This window comes from Gymnodraco acuticeps, unplaced genomic scaffold (assembly GCF_902827175.1).
Source record: "Gymnodraco acuticeps unplaced genomic scaffold, fGymAcu1.1, whole genome shotgun sequence".
NCBI lineage: Eukaryota > Metazoa > Chordata > Actinopteri > Perciformes > Bathydraconidae > Gymnodraco > Gymnodraco acuticeps.
Genome location: NW_022991642.1, coordinates 368,355 through 386,380, shown reverse-complemented (window position 1 = coordinate 386,380; position 18,026 = coordinate 368,355). Strand labels below are relative to the sequence as shown.

Genomic DNA, 18,026 nt, shown 5'->3' with positions numbered 1-18,026 from the left:
GCATTTGGGGGCCATGGTTTGGCCCCTGGGAGTATGCTGGACACCCCTAATTTAAAGTCTTATTTAAGAGTAAAGGGAACATACCTGCTCTGTGTATCCGAAGCTGAGGCTGTAAAACAGCGTCCAGTAGTTTCTGGAGTCTCTCGTTCTCCTCTTTGGAAAGAGACAGCTCCTCCTCGAGCTCTGCTATCGTTTTTTCAAACAGAGCAAATATCTCTTCAGCAGCAGCAGTGAGTCGCTGCTTCTTCAACGACAGCAGCATTTGGACTTTACTCATGTTTACTAGATCACCTTTTCCTGCTAACTCCGTCAAACACACCGTTTCTCTCTCCATCAAACTCTCAATCTGACTAGTGTTGCTAACGTGTTTCCAGCTAGCATGCTAAGCTAGCTCCTATAGTCCGAGGTAAACGCTCCAGAAAAAAGAGCACTGAGTCCATTCGGAGGTTTATCCAGATACACAGATGATGGATCAGTAGTGCTGGAGCTCACACACACTTTATCGGGAACACAGAGAGAGAGAACCGTAGCGACGAGATACCACATGGATCCAGGTTCTTCTTCTTCTTCTTCTCTCAGTTTTTGGCGGATTGCAAACAACTTTAAGATGGATACCGCCACCTACTGTACAAGAGTGTGTATCACCATATCATCGTATCGCCACTTGTGGAAATATAACACTGTATTTACGTTGTTTTAAGTTATTCTAATCAATCCTGTTTCACTCAAATACTTAAGAATGGCCTCCCTGGTAGCTCTTACCCCCTCACCTTCTGTTCCCAGTATCCCCATCAGGCTCCACTCCCTTCCTGCCTCTCTGACCCTGTCTCGTAGTTGTTCCCTCTCTGTTTTGTACATGTTGCAGTGTAATATGATGTGTTCCACATTTTATTTCACTCCACACCCAATGCATTCTTCAACTTCACTTTTTCCCATTATAAACATTGTGCCGTTTAATCCTGTATGATCCAATCTGAGTCTAGTGATGATGATCTCCTCCCGTCTGTTCCTTTCAGTATAGATCTTTGTTATGACTGATTTCTGTAACTTGTGGCATCTCCTCCCTTTCTGATCTTCCTCCACCTTTTCTGCCATATTTCCATACCCTTCTTCTTCATTATTGCTTTTCCTTCTCCTTTCCCAAGTGAAACTGCTATTGCTATTTCCTTTTGTGACGGATCTTTTGCTAACTTATCAGCATGCTCATTCCCTTTAACCCCCTCATGTGCAGGCCCCCAGCATAACTGCACATCTATTCCCCTCCTCTGAAGTCTCAGTAAGCAATGGTTAAGTTCAATGATTAAATCTTCTCTAACAGTTATTGTCGACTGTATGCTTTTCAAAGCAGATAGTGAGTCTGTGCATATCACCACCCTATCTGACCTCTTCAACCCATTGCCAATAATTGCTGTGAGTATTTCTGCTGTATAAACTGATAAGTTATTTGACACTAGTTTTGAGATTTATATTTTGAATTCTGGGATATTCAGGCCTTCCCACGCATTCTTGCTTCTTAGATCCATCTGTGTAAATGTTGAGGTCATTGTAATACTTTTTGTTCAGGTACATACTCGTTTTAATTCCCACTTTATATATTTGCCACGCTTTTTCCTTTATGGTCTCCACTTCATGTACCCTCGTTCTCTCCTTACTCGTCCAGCCAAACCCACGCCTCTGGAACTTTGTATATTCCCAGCAATCCTGCAGTATTCTGTTTGTGATATTTCCCTCTCCACTTCCTTGTAGCCTGACCCAGTATGACAGAGCAAGTTTCTCTCTTCTGATCTCCAGAGGTGTCTCTCCTGCTTTTATCAGAATTGCATTAATAGGGGATGACTTTATCGCTCCAATACACAGCCGCAATGCTTTATATTGTAGTCTATCTGTTGAACTGTTGTGAACGATTCATCTCTTGAATGCTCTTATGCTGACGTCATATCTGTCAATCTGTCAATCACACAGCTGGTTCTAATAAAGGGATCATTGCTGGCTCACTCGGAGAACTCAGTCAGTGTCATGTGAACTACAATGCAAGTGTGTGGCGTCTTTTATTCCTCCGTAGTATTAGTCCAAGGCTATCTAGACCTTTGCTGGTAATGGCGGCTGCGCCAACAAGTTATGGGCCCAGAAAGGATTTTGGAAACCGATGGAATCGTTTGTGCTTTGACGGAGATGAGAAAAACTATGAGTTGTGGGAAACAACGTTTCTTGGCCACCTGCGTCGACAAAGGCTGAAAAGCACCATATTGAAAGAGCCTGACAGTGGCGGAGGCGAAGAGGACGCAGAAGGAGCCGCGGTAAGAGCCGCAGAAGACGCTGATAAAAATGAAGAAGTCTACACTGAACTTATTCAATTGTTGGACGATACAAGTTTATCTCTGGTCATGAGAGATGCAGCGGACAATGGGAGAAAGGCGTTGAAGATTCTGAGGGATCACTACGCAGGTACAGGAAAACCGCGTGTGATCAGCTTGTATACAGAGCTTACGTCTCTCCAGAAATATGCTAATGAAAGCATCACAGACTATATTATACAAGCAGAGACTGCTATCACAGCACTGAGGAATGCAGAAGAGATTTTGAGTGACGGTTTGTTGATAGCTATGATTCTGAAGGGGCTGCCAGCGTCATTTAAGCCGTTTTCTATCCACACTACACAAAGTGATGAGAAGATCATCTTCGCCGAGTTCAAGACCAAGCTGAGGAGCTACGAGAGCACTGAGAAGTTCAGTGGAGCTCAGTTGATGACAGCGTGATGAAAGTAAGAGGCAAAGACTTTGATGTAAAGCTGCTGACCTGTTATACTTGCAGCCAGAAGGGTCACAGGGCCCGCGAGTGCAAGGCTGCTGGTCACGGGGAACAACAGAGACAGTGGTGCCGTTTTTGCAGGAGTTCCACGCACAGAGATGCAAACTGCAGGCGGAGAGGACGACGAGACAACGTAAAACAAGCCATGGACGAGGAGGACCACGACCACCACCACACATTCACCTACAAGGCCCGCGAACGACAGGTGGACAGCGACCCGGGCGATGGACTGAAGCAAAGAGGGCTTATGGTCGACACCGGAGCTACATCGCACATAGTGACTGACATGAACAAATTCAAAGACTTTGACGAGAGTTTCGAGCCACGAAAACATGTCCTGGAGTTGGCTGATGGAGTGAGGGCCTCTGGCATAGCACTGAAGAGAGGTGCAGCCAAAGTTTGGCTGAAAGACAATACGGGTCGAGAGGTGGAGACGATGCTGACGGGGGCGCTGTACGTCCCATCCTTTCCCCAAGACATTTTCTCGGTCAAAGCAGCGACGACCAATGGAGCCACGGTCGTATTCAAAGAAGGACCGAACAAGCTCATTCACGAGAACGGTACGACATGTGATATTAAGGTGTATGATAGATTGTTTTATTTAAACACAGTTAATGATGAAAATGTTGATGAATGTCATGGGTGTTATGATATCAAAACATGGCACGAAATTCTAGGTCACTGTAACTACGAAGATGTGTTGAAATTGCAAAAAGTCACAGAGGGTATGACAATTAAAGGCAAAACTGATACATCTAATTTGACATGTGAAGTGTGCACAAAAGGGAAATTTGCTCAGAGCAGGAGCAGAGAGCCAGATGAAAGGGCAAAGGCTGCACTGCAGCTTGTACACACAGATTTGTCTGGACCTATAGATCCTACAGCTAAAGATGGGTTCAGATACACATGAGCATTTACTGATGACTATTCAGGAGCAGTTTTTGTTTATTTTTTTTAAATCTAAGAGTGACACAGTCAAGGCTACTGAGAAGTACATTGCTGACGTTTCACCTTATGGAAAAATCAAATGCATTAGATCTGATAATGGTACTGAGTATACTTCTGGTCAATTTCAGTCATTGCTAAGTAGAAATGCCATCAGACATGAGACCTCAGCTCCTTATTCACCCCATCAAAATGGGACAGCTGAGAGAAATTGGAGAACATTGTTTGAAATGGCAAGATGCATGCTAATTGAGAGTAACCTACCAAAAGAGTTGTGGACATATGCAGTTATGACTGCTGCTGTCATTCGAAATAGGTGTTACAACAAACGTGTAGGACAGACTCCATACTACATGTTGAAAGGAAAGAAGCCTAACCTTTCAAAAATGAGAACATTTGGGTCACCATGCTATGCTTACAAGCAAAACAAGAAAAAGTTGGATTCAAGATCTGAAAAGGGTATTTTTGTAAGCTATGATAAGAACAGCCCTGCTTATTTGGTGTTTTATCCTGACACAGGAAATGTACTCAAAAATAGGTTGGTCAAATTCATCACCAAGAGTGTCATTGAGAGTCAGACTCAAACAGAGCAGGAAACGGATGATGAAGATTTCAGTATGAGGAGAGCTGTAAACCACCTACCAAAAATTGAAAAGGCAAATGTAATCCCAAAAGAGTCACAGGAAAATGAGACTGAGATTTGTGATAACATTCAGACAGGTGAAGGCCAAAGTAGCCAGAGGACATCTTACCCACAAAGGGAAAGAAAACCTCCTCAATATTTCCAGAGTACATCTTATCCACAAAGGGAAAGAAAACCTCCTCAATATTTGAAGGATTATGTAAAGTCGAATCTGATGACCAAGGAGAACTAACCCTTGATTACTGTTATAGAGTTATTTGTGATGTGCCCCAAACATTGAAGGAGGCTATGACATCACCAAATTCTCAATTATGGGCTAAAGCTATGGAGGAGGAAATGGATTCACTAAGGGAAAATGACACATTTACCCTGACCACACTGCCAGAAGGTAAACATGCAGTGGGGGGCAGATGGGTTTACACAGTGAAAGAAAACCCAGTTAAAACATGCAAAGCCAGGTATGTAGCAAAAGGCTATAGTCAAGTGTCTGGTATTGATTATAAGGAAACCTTTTCTCCAACTGCAAATATGACATCTGTACGTAGTCTAATGCAAATCACAGTACAACATGATTTAGAATTGCATCAAATGGATGTTAAAACGGCATATTTACATGCTCCTATAGACTGTGAGTTGTTTATGGAACAACCTGAAGGATTTGAGGTTAAGTCAGAGAACGGGGAGAAACTGGTCTGTAAACTTAACAAATCACTGTATGGTCTGAAACAATCAGGACGGAATTGGAATAAAATGCTCCATGATTATCTAAGTGAAAATGGTTTTATTCAAAATCCGGCTGACCATTGTGTTTACAGTAAACTAACATCTAAAGGTGAAAGGATTATTTTGATAATCTGGGTTGATTATCTTATCATTGCGGGAAGCAACAGTCAAACAATCCAAAATGTAAAAGACATTTTGGGAGCCAAATTAAAGATGAAAGATCTTGGCAAACTTAAGAACTTTCTAGGCATTGATTTCACACAGACAGATGGTGAAATAAAGATGAACCAGAAAAGGTACATCATGAACATATTGCAAAGGTTTGACATGTCTGACTGCAAGGCAAGATCGACTCCATGCGAGTATAAACAACAATTTGACAATGAAGGTGAATCTGTTAATCAAAAGAGGTATCGTGAAGTGGTAGGCAGCTTGATTTATGTGATGACATGTACTAGACCTGATCTAAGTTGTATTGTCAGTAAGTTGTCTCAACACTTATCCGAACCAAAAGAACAGCATATGGTAACAGCAAAACATGTGTTGAGATACTTGAAGGGAACTGTAGACCAGGAGTTACAAGAGAAGTGATTCAAAACTAAAACTTGTTGCATATTGTGATGCTGATTGGGCAGCAGATCAAAATGACAGACGGAGCACAACTGGGTACTGTTTTAGTCTCTGTCAGACAGGACCTGTTATTTCCTGGAAATTTAAGAAACAGCCTACAGTTGCTTTATCCACATGTGAAGCAGAATATATGGCATTGGCAGCTGCCACACAGGAAAGTTTTTATCTTGTGCAATTATTAAAAGGAATGGACAGTGGAAATGATTATGCACCAGTGACAATCTTTGAGGACAACCAAGGGGCAATTGCACTATCAAGTGGGGGTGTTGAACTGTTGTGAACGATTCATCTCTTGAATGCTCTTATGCTGACGTCATATCTGTCAATCTGTCAATCACACAGCTGGTTCTAATAAAGGGATCATTGCTGGCTTACTCGGAGAACTCAGTCAGTGTCATGTGAACTACAATGCAAGTGTGTGGCGTCTTTTATTCCTCCGTAGTATTAGTCCAAGGCTATCTAGACCTTTGCTGGTAATGGCTGCTGCGCCAACATTTTTAAAAGTGATGTTTTTGCTGCTGCTCCATACACTATACAAAACCATAGTATTGTGGACCTCATAATAGATGTAATACTTTTTTGCATTTTGTTTCCACTTGTTTAATTTGCATTTTCCATGTATATTTGCTATCAAACCACAGTCCTAGGTATTTGAACTCATTCACCTTTGTCATTGAACGATCATATATTGTTAGCTGTTGGCCATCAATCTTGTGTTTATTGGTAAATACCATGTAGCATGACTTGATTTCTGACATTTTGAATCCCCAGTTATATGACCACCTCTCCACTTTTTTTAATCGCTCTACCTATATTCTCCATTACCTATGGGGCATTTCTTCCCCTCATCCAAATAGCCCCATCATCTGCGTATAGAGCCGATTGGATGCTTGTGTCTAAGCATGTAAATATGTCATTAATCATGATGTTAAACAATATTGGACTGACTGCACTCCCTTTGGGAATACCATTTTCTATTTCTAAATAATTGGAAATATCTGCTCCAACCTTTACTCTAAATTTCCTTTCTGTTAAAAAGGGCCCTTACCCAGTTGTTCATTCTCCCTCCAATACCCATTCTATTCAATTTGATCAGTAATCCATCCCTCCATATAGAGCAGGGGTGCCCAACCAGTCGATATTTTTAGACACATCTCGTCTAAAAATAGAACAACAATATTCTGTTTTATCGTTAATGTCCTATAACATAATCTTCCTGTGCCAGAATATTGCACATGAACGCATCAAAGCTTTGTGATTGGCCAGCGTGACCCCATGTGTCGGGGCGTGGCTGGTGGGCGTGGGCAGTAGTTCGCTGACGTTGTCCGTGTCAACAGAAGTGACAGTCCGCACACACACAAGACCGCACTTATGGCAGAAGCAAAAAAGCCCAAAATATATAATTTTCACTCCGAGTGGGAGGATGATTATTTTTGTATCTATTCCAATTCAAAGTCCATCTGTCTCTCATCTGCAATGCGAGCGTGGCTTTATCGAAGAAGGGTAATTTAGGAGCGGCATTTCAAAACAGTGCACAAACGCTACGAGACGGATTTCCCTCCTAATTCTGCCCTACGCTCCAAAAGGGGAGGGACCTGAAAGGACAGCTAAATGCACAGCAATCCATTTCCACCAGGCCCAAAAATAAGAGCAAGGCTGCTACCAGAGCATCTTATCGTGTCAGTCACGTTCTTGCGAAACACATGAAGTCTTTCAAAGACGGCGAAGTTGTGAAAGAAGCATTCTTGGAGGCTGCCGACGCGCTTTTTGGGGACAGTAAAAATAACAGTAGCATTTCAACAGGTTATTGATATAATAAAACTCAAGTTAGATAGCGTTATTAATCAGCTGTACGTTTTAGTTTGTTTGAACGTAGTCATTATAATTATTGTACAAAATGGTATAATAATGCAAACATTAAGATCTGTTCTGTTTAAATTGATTATAGTCTATTATCAATTCAGGTTAAGAAACTAGTGTTGCTTGCATCCTATTTTAAAGGCATTTCTTTTTATACTCTACTAAAATGCAACAAAAAAGGGTTTGATTCTATTAATGTTGTCTTTTTTATTGCACTTTGGCAGCAGATTCCTGATTAGCTTCAGATCTGAGTTGTCTTATTAGTAAGCCTAATTTATACTTTTGAAGCAACACTATTTTTATATAATGGCAAAGAAAGGGTTCAGAGTATTTTTTTTTTTTTCCTGTGTCATATGTGGCAGCACTGTTCAATGTTTCTTGAAAACATTACCCACAGTAGTGATGTGTGAATAAACTCCAACTCTGTATCAACAACACTGTTGTGTAACTTCAGTTAAATACTTGTATGTGTGTAGATTAGAAAGAGGTAAGATAAAGGATCTGCAGTATTTTATGAAGTATTAATCGTACAAAGGTCAGTTTTATTCAAGTAGAAGTGTGTATTTACCTGGTAGTAGGCTGTCAGTAATGGCTACGCCTCTCTATTTGGACTGGTAGATCTCGGCAGACTGGCAACTTTAAAAGTAGCTCTCGGTTCAAAAAAGGTTGGGCACCCCTGATATAGAGTAATAAGCCTTTTCAATGTCAACGTACACTATTGCCATCATCTCTTTCATTTTCAGTGTTTTTCCACATCTCTCTGTCTTCTTCTTCTGTTACTTTTTAAATAATGTAGTTTGTTTTCTATTGTTGTTGCATTGGCTCCCCCTACTGGCCAGTGAATGGTACTTCCTGTACACTCCAGATGAAACAAATAATAGCCGCGTTCACACCGGAGTACTTTCACCCGTACTTTTCCGATGTAGTTCCGTTAGTGCCAGTGCCCGTTGCGTTCACACCAAAAAGTTCACTTGGTTCAGAGCACTTTTAGCCCCATGTTTAGTGCCTGCTAGAGAGGTGGTACTCTCCTGAGGTAAAAAAGTGCCCCAGTTCTGATTGGCTGGGCGAATTGCAAACCACGGCCCGTAAAACTCTGAAAAGTTTTGTGAAGCCGCCATTGCATTTGTGGCATTAGCATTATTAGCATTAGCCCTGCGCACCGACGGAGAGAGCATAACTTATGGCAACACAAAAAAAACATGGGAACTGTGGAGTGATGAGGAGGTGTCGGCGTTCTGGCGATTTACTCGAAAGGCTTCAGTAGAAGCTGCTGGGACTCCCGGGAAGTATACGCCGTGAAGTTGTTTGCGGCCTGCCAGTAAACCCAAAGCACTCAGCACTGAGTGCCCCACACTGAGTGCCGGGCACTGAGTACTGCAAAGTACGCGGTGTGAACGAGGCTAATGTTAACTGTGAAGGACCAGGGTATGCAAAAATTAGGAATGCAGGTTGGGGTGCAAAAATAAGGATTTTATTTACCCAATATATGTACAGTTTTAAGATGGGTAATAAAATCAATTAGGTTTAAACAAAAAGGTGTAGATATAAACAGACACAATCTAGCATTTAAGGGATAACTTCATCTCCACACTGCAGGAATTTTTGCACTACTGGCCAGTCCATTTTTGCGTGCAGGGGGAAGAGGCTCTAAAAAGTGTTGGCTTAAATGGAGTGGCCTCTTTAAACACCCCTCAAGGTTTGAGAGGAATGGCGTAGTCCAATTAGCTGACACATCTATTAAGGAAGGTGTTTTCCATCAGCTCAGCCTTTTGCCAGGAGCAAGTTGAGCTGCAAGACACTGACAATAGGATTACACACAACACAATTAACAATAGATATTTTATATTCTAGTTTCAAATAAATGTGTCTGTGTATGTCTGATGTAAAATAAAAGCATAACCTTTAGGATGTGTGTTTGTTTGTGAGGCTTGTAGTTCTAACAAAGAAATTGAAATTCACTCTTGGCTTCCTTTACAGACTTAAATGTTGTTTTTCAACATCATCCCGTAAAAGGTTGGTCTCTGGCTTTTTCCTGTCCCAGCTGGACTACGGTGATACAATTTATAGATTTGCCTGTCCCACTGTTTTGGTCAAACTTGACCCACTCTACCATGCTGCACCGCGTTATATATCAAATGCACCCTATAGGACAAATCATTGCAAACTGTATAGCCTAACTGGATGGTCCTCACTTACTATGCATAGGATGCAGCATTGGTTTTCATTAATGTATAAAGCCATTTTAGGTAAGCTTCCACTGTATGTGCCAGATTTGCTCCAGTTTGTGACTCTTACAACCTCAGATCCCGTGCCTGGATACCGTTCCAGGTACCTGCTGTGCGGACTGAGGCTGGGAAAATGAGTCTTTTTTATTATGGTCCTTGGTCTTGGAATGACCTTCAATCACGCCTCAAACTGACGGCACTTGTCTCAATAGCATGTTTTAAATTGAAGTTGTCTGAAGTCCTTACCACTAGCTGCTATTGCAGTAATAAATAGTGCACATCTCCAGTGCAGAAAGCAGAACAGTGTGTATAATATATATCTCAATATAAGTAACAGGCCTACATTACACACTTTATTTGTATGCTTTAGTAGATATCTACAAATAAACAGTTGATATTTTTCATGAAACCAAATAGTGCTTCACATCATAACATTTACATGGGCTGTAGCCTGATATCTATTATATGCTTTAAGAGCTGTATGTGTGTGTTATGGAGTGTATATGTCTGTTGTAATTGCATGTGCCGCCAGCAGAGGGAGCTGCTGGACTAACACTCAACTGTGTGTGTGTGTGTGTGTGTGTGTGTGTGTGTGTGTGTGTGTGTGTGTGTGTGTACACGTACACAATAGTGGTGGCTTAAAGCCCACCTCTGCTCCGCGCCGTCCTTTAGATGAGCCTGGTCAGATTTAATAAAAGGAGTTCAAAACACCGGCATAAAAGTTATAACAATAATCTGATTTTAATACAGTAAAAAACACAATACGAAATACAGAGTGCCCTGAAACAGAGCACTCTGGGCTCCCCGCTCTACTGCCGTGCGATACAGATATCGGGACCAGCCAGTCAGAAACAGGGAGCATTTTGCATGACTACACAACAGTATATATGGACATATTTGGGGTGGAGAGTCACTTCTTATCTTCCACCGGACTCCACTCCTTTAATTTCCCAAGGAAGGTTTCACACAAACTATTCTTTCCCAAACAATCAAACATTGTACACAAATATATTGGTATCAAACATTGTACACATATATATTGGTGCTTGGGATTATATTGGCCCCAGAAAGAACCTTGAAAAAGAACATGTGTGTGTGCTAGTGAGGGGAAGTGTATGTGTGTGTGTGTGTGTGCTGATGAGCGGAGGTGTATGTGTGTGTGTTGGTGATATCTGGGTGAAGGAGTTTGTGTGTGTGCTGGAGACAGGAGGTGTGTGTGTGTGTGTGTGTGTGTGTGTGTAAGGGTATCTGGCTCATGGAGTGTAGGTAAGAAGGTTTATATATATATAGGATTACTTTAAAACAGTCCCAAATAATACATGTTCACTTCAATACAGTTCAAGATAATACCCGTTTACTTTAATACAGTTTAGAACAATATCTGTTTGCTTTAATGTGTGTGTGTGTGTGTGGGTGTGTGTGTGTGAGAATGAGACGGATGATGTGGAAGGCAGAGTAGCTTATCTGACATCTAAATGTTGGAAAATGGTACATTCTAGCCTGTGATCTCCCGCATTGTAGCATCACATTGGATATGGGATGAACATCGCATTGGATATGGGCTGAACTTGTCCTGAAATGGAAAATTTCCGGCCATATCCCTAGGAGGCCTTTGCAAAAATGTGCAGAAAAGGCATGGAAACTGCATATTTTTGAAAATGGCGGACTTTCTGAGGGCCGGGCCAAATGGAAGGCAATTTGAAAGATGTCCGCAATCATAAGAGCAATGTGTATACAACGTTTCGAGAATATCGGGAAAACTATATGCGAGTACTTTGGAGTCATTTGCGACAAGTAAATCGTCAAAAGATCTCTGTTAGCTTACGTCCGCCCCGATTGAGCTAGCAACTATTTTATTTGGCAATTTAGCATGATATTGATTATGGGCTGAACTTGTCCTGGACTGGAATTTTTCCGATCTTTTCCCTAGGAGGTGTTTGGGAAAATGCGCTTAAAATGCATGAATAATGCAGATTTTTCAAAATGGCCGACTTTCTGGGGGGCGGGGCAAATGGAAGCCATTTTGAAATATGTCCGCAATTCCAATTTAAATCGTCAAAAATGGTATATTCTCTGTTAGCTTACGAGCTCCCCATTTGAGCAGGAAACTATTCATTCGCAATTTAGCATCACATTGGATATGGGCTGATCTTGTCCTGGTTTGGAATTTTTCCGATCATTTCCCTAGGAAAAGTGTGCAAAAACGGGCTTAAAACACACATTTTTCAAAATGTCCGACTTTATGGGGAGCGAGGATAATGGAAGCCATTTTGAAATATGTCCGCAATTCCATGAGGAATGTCTGTCAAGTTTCGGGTAGTTGGGAGAAACTATATGACTACCGCACAATAGGGGGCGCTACTGAGCCGTATTTGCTAAAACGTACAATTTATTTGTACAGTGTGGAAAAGGTTGTGGGCTGTCACGTGTGTTCCGAGTTTAAAGGCCGTAACTAATTTCAACACAAAGTTATGTGTCCGTAAGTGTTTTTAACCCTTCGATTTTGAGAAAAAACTGAATAGGACACGCCCACATTCATCATTGGTTGCGATACTTTAAATCTCAGTTTATACTCATCCTGCCAGTAGATCTATGACAAAATATATTTATTTCGTCCATCCGTTCTTGAGGTATACATTTGTTGTGTTTTTGGCGCCCCCTATTGTCCAAAATGAGCTTACTTTGGTGTGCCTATTCCCCAAAACAGACTGAACCTATCCACTAACATTTATCATATTTGGATACATTGTTGATGAATTGTGTGAGCATTTATGTCTAAGCCACACCTTTTTGCCAATACGTTTTGATTGATGTCGGCCACAGTTTTCCACACAACATTCTAATTTCCTATGGTAATGTGTGTGACCCTCCACTGATGCTGTACACTGAGTTTGGTGTTGGAAAACATGAAATTGACATTTAAGTTAATATTTCACTGTTTTGAACATTATGCTAATTACAACAACAAAAAAGTAGGCGGAGCTTAGGGATACAAGTGGATAATATGTAGAGGCGGTCCACCCGGATAAGTGTGCAAAATGTCAGGTCCGTCAAACGTACGCTGCGACTATGTACATTTCTCGAAAAAGGGAATGTTCATAGGTGGCGCTAGCGAGCATGTTGGACATTTTTAACCCATCGATTCCAGAATGTAAAAATATTCACCCGTCCTGGCGGCGTTGCCAAATGTCGCTACATGAATAGTGTCGTAACCCCCTCAAAAACAGGTTGAAACTGCAGAAGAAAAAGAATAATAAACATGTGAATAACAATAGGTCTTCGCACACTTCGTGCTCAGGCCCTAATAAATGAAATGAATACATGAGTCCGGGTTTAAATAAATGAATACGGAAATAAATACAGTATATATATATATATATATAAACGAACGAAGTTCGTAATCAAATATATGGTAAATCCCTAAAATATATTGCATTGAAATCTCATAAGTCTTACACTGTACACTTTAAAAGTTTGGATGTAATAACATTTAAGTCAGTATTTACAGAAGTCGCTTTTATTTTGAAAACCTCAAACCGGAAGTGTCATGTCTGTTGCCTGCTGCTGTCTAAAAACAGCCGTTGAGCTTGTCAGTTGGTTATTTTTGCGTTTGTTTGCACGTTTTTATCAACATATTAGATTATACACGGGTTAACTTGACAAACGAGGATCGTCAGTTTTACATCTGTAATTTGTTCACCACTGATAACATATTTCTGGAGGAATACAAGCTGCATGTTCGCTTCGTCTCCGAGCAGCAGTTCACACGGGACTATGGCGTAGTGAGTAAACAGTTCATAATATCGCGATAGTTCAGACTGGACTATCATTCAATGAAGAAACTGTTTTATTTATTCAAGCACATATATGAATATTCTGTATTTAAATTAATGGTCCATTTCAGAATAATATGATATGTTTTATAATGATTGATCATGAAAGTGTTCTCAAAGCTGGTAAAGGTGCAGCTAGTTTGAATGACTTTGTATACTGCAGGGTAGCTTGTGAATTTACTCCAGGTGGAACTAAAGTCTGATTCAACACTTGATTATATTTCACATCATTCATCCAGATCTGTAAAGTAACTAAAGGTATTAAATACATGTAGTGGAGGTAAAGTACACCATTTACCTCTGAACTGTAGAGAAGTAGAAGTAAAAAGTAGCATAAAATGGAAATAGTCAAGTAAAGTACAAGTACCTCTTAATTATACTTCAGTACAGTACTTGAGTAAATGTACTTAGTTACTTCCCACCTCTGATTATGTTCATTATTGATACTCAGGTGCTGAGGAGGCTTGGCTGTGTGACGGACGCACAGTTTGAGGATGTGTTCAACAAGGTGAGAGCACACAACCCAACAGCACGTTTTTGGTCTAGCATCACTTTACAAAACGTTTGCATTAAGACACTAAGACTAGCTGGTCCATTGTAAAGGTCAGTCCACCTTAAATGAGCAGTGGATGATCAGCAGGTGAAGGGCAGAACACAGGAACTTGGTCCTGAGGAGTTGTAACGATTATTAAACAAGAAAGTTGTCGAGTCAAGGGGTCAAATTAATGAACATTTGTGATTATTAGCGAATCGGTTGCAGGTGGGTGAAATCAGGCTTAGGGAGTACCGTATTACATGTAACAGCATTAGGTCATCAGGATACAAAATAGATAAATGTATTCCCTTACAGTTACAGAAGCAAAAACAATCAGATAACAGGTACATTTATGCAAAACAGGGCTCATTAACAGGATAGCAATGATACAAAACATATAGAAATAAAGAACAATACATCAAATCATCCTATATCTCTATATGGAAACTTGGAGCTCTCAATCCAAAATAAAATGGTTCATCAACAGTGTAACGGAGGTGATCTCTGGGGCCATAGATCTCGGCCTCCGTTACGGATAATATAGCTTCATATTTGTCGAAGTATATTGATCTGTTCTACGCTAAAACATTGCGCAGGAAGCATGTGACTATATGTAAGTTATGCATCTATTTGTCACGATCTGTCTATGTTTTAGTTTGTACCCCCTCCCGTCTTGTCTGTTGCTGCTGATTGTGTTCACCTGGTGCCCTGTGTTGTCTCCTCCCGCCTCACCTGTGTCTTGTTCGTTTGATTAGTCCTGTGTGTATTTAGGTTCTGTTTTCCTGTTATACCTCATTCACACCAACGGTGGTTCGGAGCTGGAGCTTGAAAAGCATCCCGTTCACACCGCAGCGGAGCCGCCTCTTAGCTCCGGAATCCGTCACGCCTACGTTGAGGCGGGGGCAGGGGCAGGATCCAGTTTGTACACAACGATGGAGAAACTTAACAAGCAGCAGTGGTCCACTGAAGAGACCAGCTACCTACTGGGAATCTGGTCTTCCGAAGAGGTACAGAGGAAGCTGGAGCACAATCCGCCAGTGTTGTTGTTGTCGGTGTCAGCTGTGAGGGGTTTCCACGCAAATGGTTACGTCATGACGCAAACGATGACGCAGCACCAGTCGGACTCTGGGCAGTATGAAAAGAGCCGGAGCTAAACCGAAGAACCGGTTCTGAACCTGAAAAGCTCTAGCACGGAGCTTGAACTGGAGTTGCGTTGGTGTGAATGAGGTATTAGTCTGGGTGTGTGTGAGATCCTTGTGGCTGATGACTGTGTTCAGGTGGACAGCAATATTGAGGCTGTGAATCATGTGTCAATTATGAATAAATACCCACACCGGGTTGTATTTGGACGTTCTGCCTCTGCCTCCTTAATTGGTCGATCCGCTCGATTGTCAGCTTCACAAATAGTCAGTGGTTAACTTATACATCATAAAATCAGTATGACAAAAACATTAAACATATTGTCCACTTATGTTGATAAAGATGGAGTTCATTTAAAAAGGTCCCACAACATGCTTTTCCGGTTATTACCCATCCCCTTGTGTGTTATGAAAGTTTTTATGCATGTAAACGGTCTGCAGAGTCACAAACCTTCGAAGTACACCCTGTAGCGAGTAAAACTCTAACACAGAGAAGACCTGTCTATGCTGCCACAGAAAGCCTCGTTGGAGATTTCTGTTCTTCCTGGGTTCTGTGACGTGCCCATACCCAAATGGACCAATCCGTGGAGCTCCTCACACACACACACACAATCAGCTGCAAAACTGTGATGCGCTGGGGGGGGGGGGGTGCTAGTGGAGCCTCGCAGCGGCGAAACTGTGGCGCACTAACACTGTAAGTGCGCTGCGTTTGGGGGTGCTAGTGGAGCCTCACAGATGGGGGTGCTGCAGCCCCCTTTGGTTATCCTCAGTTTGAATTTCATTAAGCTGTGAGGACTGACGACCAACACATTTGTGTCTTTTGAAATGAAAACACCATTTAAATATTTTGTCACAAACATTACAGCTGTATATGTTCTCTCCTGTGTGGACTCTCATGTGTACCTTTAAATGTTCACTCCGTGAATACGTTTTCTTACAGACTGAGCAGCTGTGTGGTTTATCTCCCGTGTGGATTATCATGTGTCGCTTTAAATGTCCACTCCGTGAAAATACTTTCTCACAAACTGAGCAGCTGTGTGGTTTCTCTCCTGTGTGGATTCTCATGTGTCCCTTTAAATGTCTAGTCTCTGCAAAAGCTTTCTTACAGACTGAGCAGCTGTGTGGTTTCTCTCCTGTGTGGATTCTCATGTGTCGATTTAAATCTCTATTCTCTGCAAAAGCTTTCTTACAAACTGAGCAGCTAAATGGTTTCTCTGCTGTGTGGACTCTCATGTGTTCCTTTAAATGTCCACTCTGTGAAAAAGATTTCTTACAAACTGAGCAGCTGTGTGGTTTCTCTCCAGTGTGGATTCTCATGTGTCGATTTAAATCTCTATTCTCTGCAAAATATTTGGTACAAACTGAGCAGCTAAAGGGTTTCTCTCCTGTGTGGATTCTCATGTGTTTCTTTACATTTCTTGTATTTGTAAAATATTTCGTACACATAGAGCAGCTAAATTGTTTCTTTACAGCACTACGGCTTGAATCACTTACAGATTCTTTTTCATGTTTCAGTGAGTTTGAGCCTGACGCAGGTTCTCTGGTCTCCTTCCAATCAGCACTGTCTTCAGTGTCAGGTTCAGAAGAGTCTCCAGTCTTTGGGTGTAAACTGCTCTCTGGATCTGAGTTCCTGGCTGGTTCTGGTCCTCGACAGTCATCTCCATCAGCTTCTGTTTCCATGTGTTCAGTTTGTCTTTGATGAGGCTGTGAGGACTGAGGTTTCTCTTTATCATCTTCACTCTTCACAGGGTCAGGAGTGAAAGTGGACTTGATGATATCAGCCTCCTCCAGATCCTGAAGCTGCTCTCCCTCCTGACTGATCCTGAGTTCCTCCTGTTCCTGCTTAATGTGTGGGGGGGGCTCTGGGTCCTCCTGGTCCAGACTGGTGCTCAACTCCTGCTGGTCAGGGAGAAGCTCTTCTTTAACCACCACCAGCAGCTGGACATCTGCATCAAACAGGAAGCACACAGTCAGAACAAACGGTTAAGTATGAGCATTTAAAAATCTAATCACCATTACAATGGGAGACATTTTGCAGCCCTAATTAATGCCTTTGTTTTTATACTTTCATATTATCTTTCTTAGACCCACCTATTGTGTATTTTTGTTGGCTCAATTCACCTTATGTAGCTCAGCCTTTTTCCACTTCCAGTTTAGCACTAGCTGCAATATAAACAAGGAATTGTATTTGGCATCGTTCATAGATACACTACGCCTATAGAATGAAAATACTCCGTTACAAATGAAAATCTTGCATTCAAACCTTATTTAAGTAAAAGTATGCAAGTATTAAGAGACAAATCTACAGCACCTTCTTATGTAAAAGTAATGATACTGCAATAACATTTTCGCGGGGGCAAAACGCAACATCTTGCAAGAAACAGCGTCTGAGGGCTTCTTAACATTTAAAGGTCCCATGTCATGCTTTTCTGGTTATTACCCGTGTTACGTCCAGCTCTAGGGGAACCTAGGCGCAGCACAACATTTGCACTCTACCTAACAAATAAGAAAAACGAAAACGAGAATTAACCAAAAGAAAGGGTTTCACACTTTTGCATACATTAAAGCGTGTCCAACAAGGACAGGTTAAAGTAGTTTATTTTCTGAGGGTTTCAAGACAAGCAAGAGGACCAGTATACGGTATAAATAAGACCACAGCACAACAGATATAAACGCAACAATGTT

General features: G+C 41.5%; 1 protein-coding gene across 1 annotated transcript in view; it reads right to left on the bottom strand.

The window, feature by feature from the left end:
• LOC117534282 (zinc finger protein 2 homolog) overlaps positions 1–17,318 on the bottom strand; it is a gene marked incomplete at its 5' end in the record, with an annotated part of 41,237 nt that extends 23,919 nt beyond the window's left edge. Inside the window, one exon of the mRNA XM_034198480.1 lies at positions 16,368–17,318. Within this exon, the coding sequence (XP_034054371.1) occupies positions 16,368–17,318 (951 nt within the window). The remainder of the gene's footprint in view (positions 1–16,367) is intronic.
• Positions 17,319–18,026: the final 708 nt, after the last annotated feature.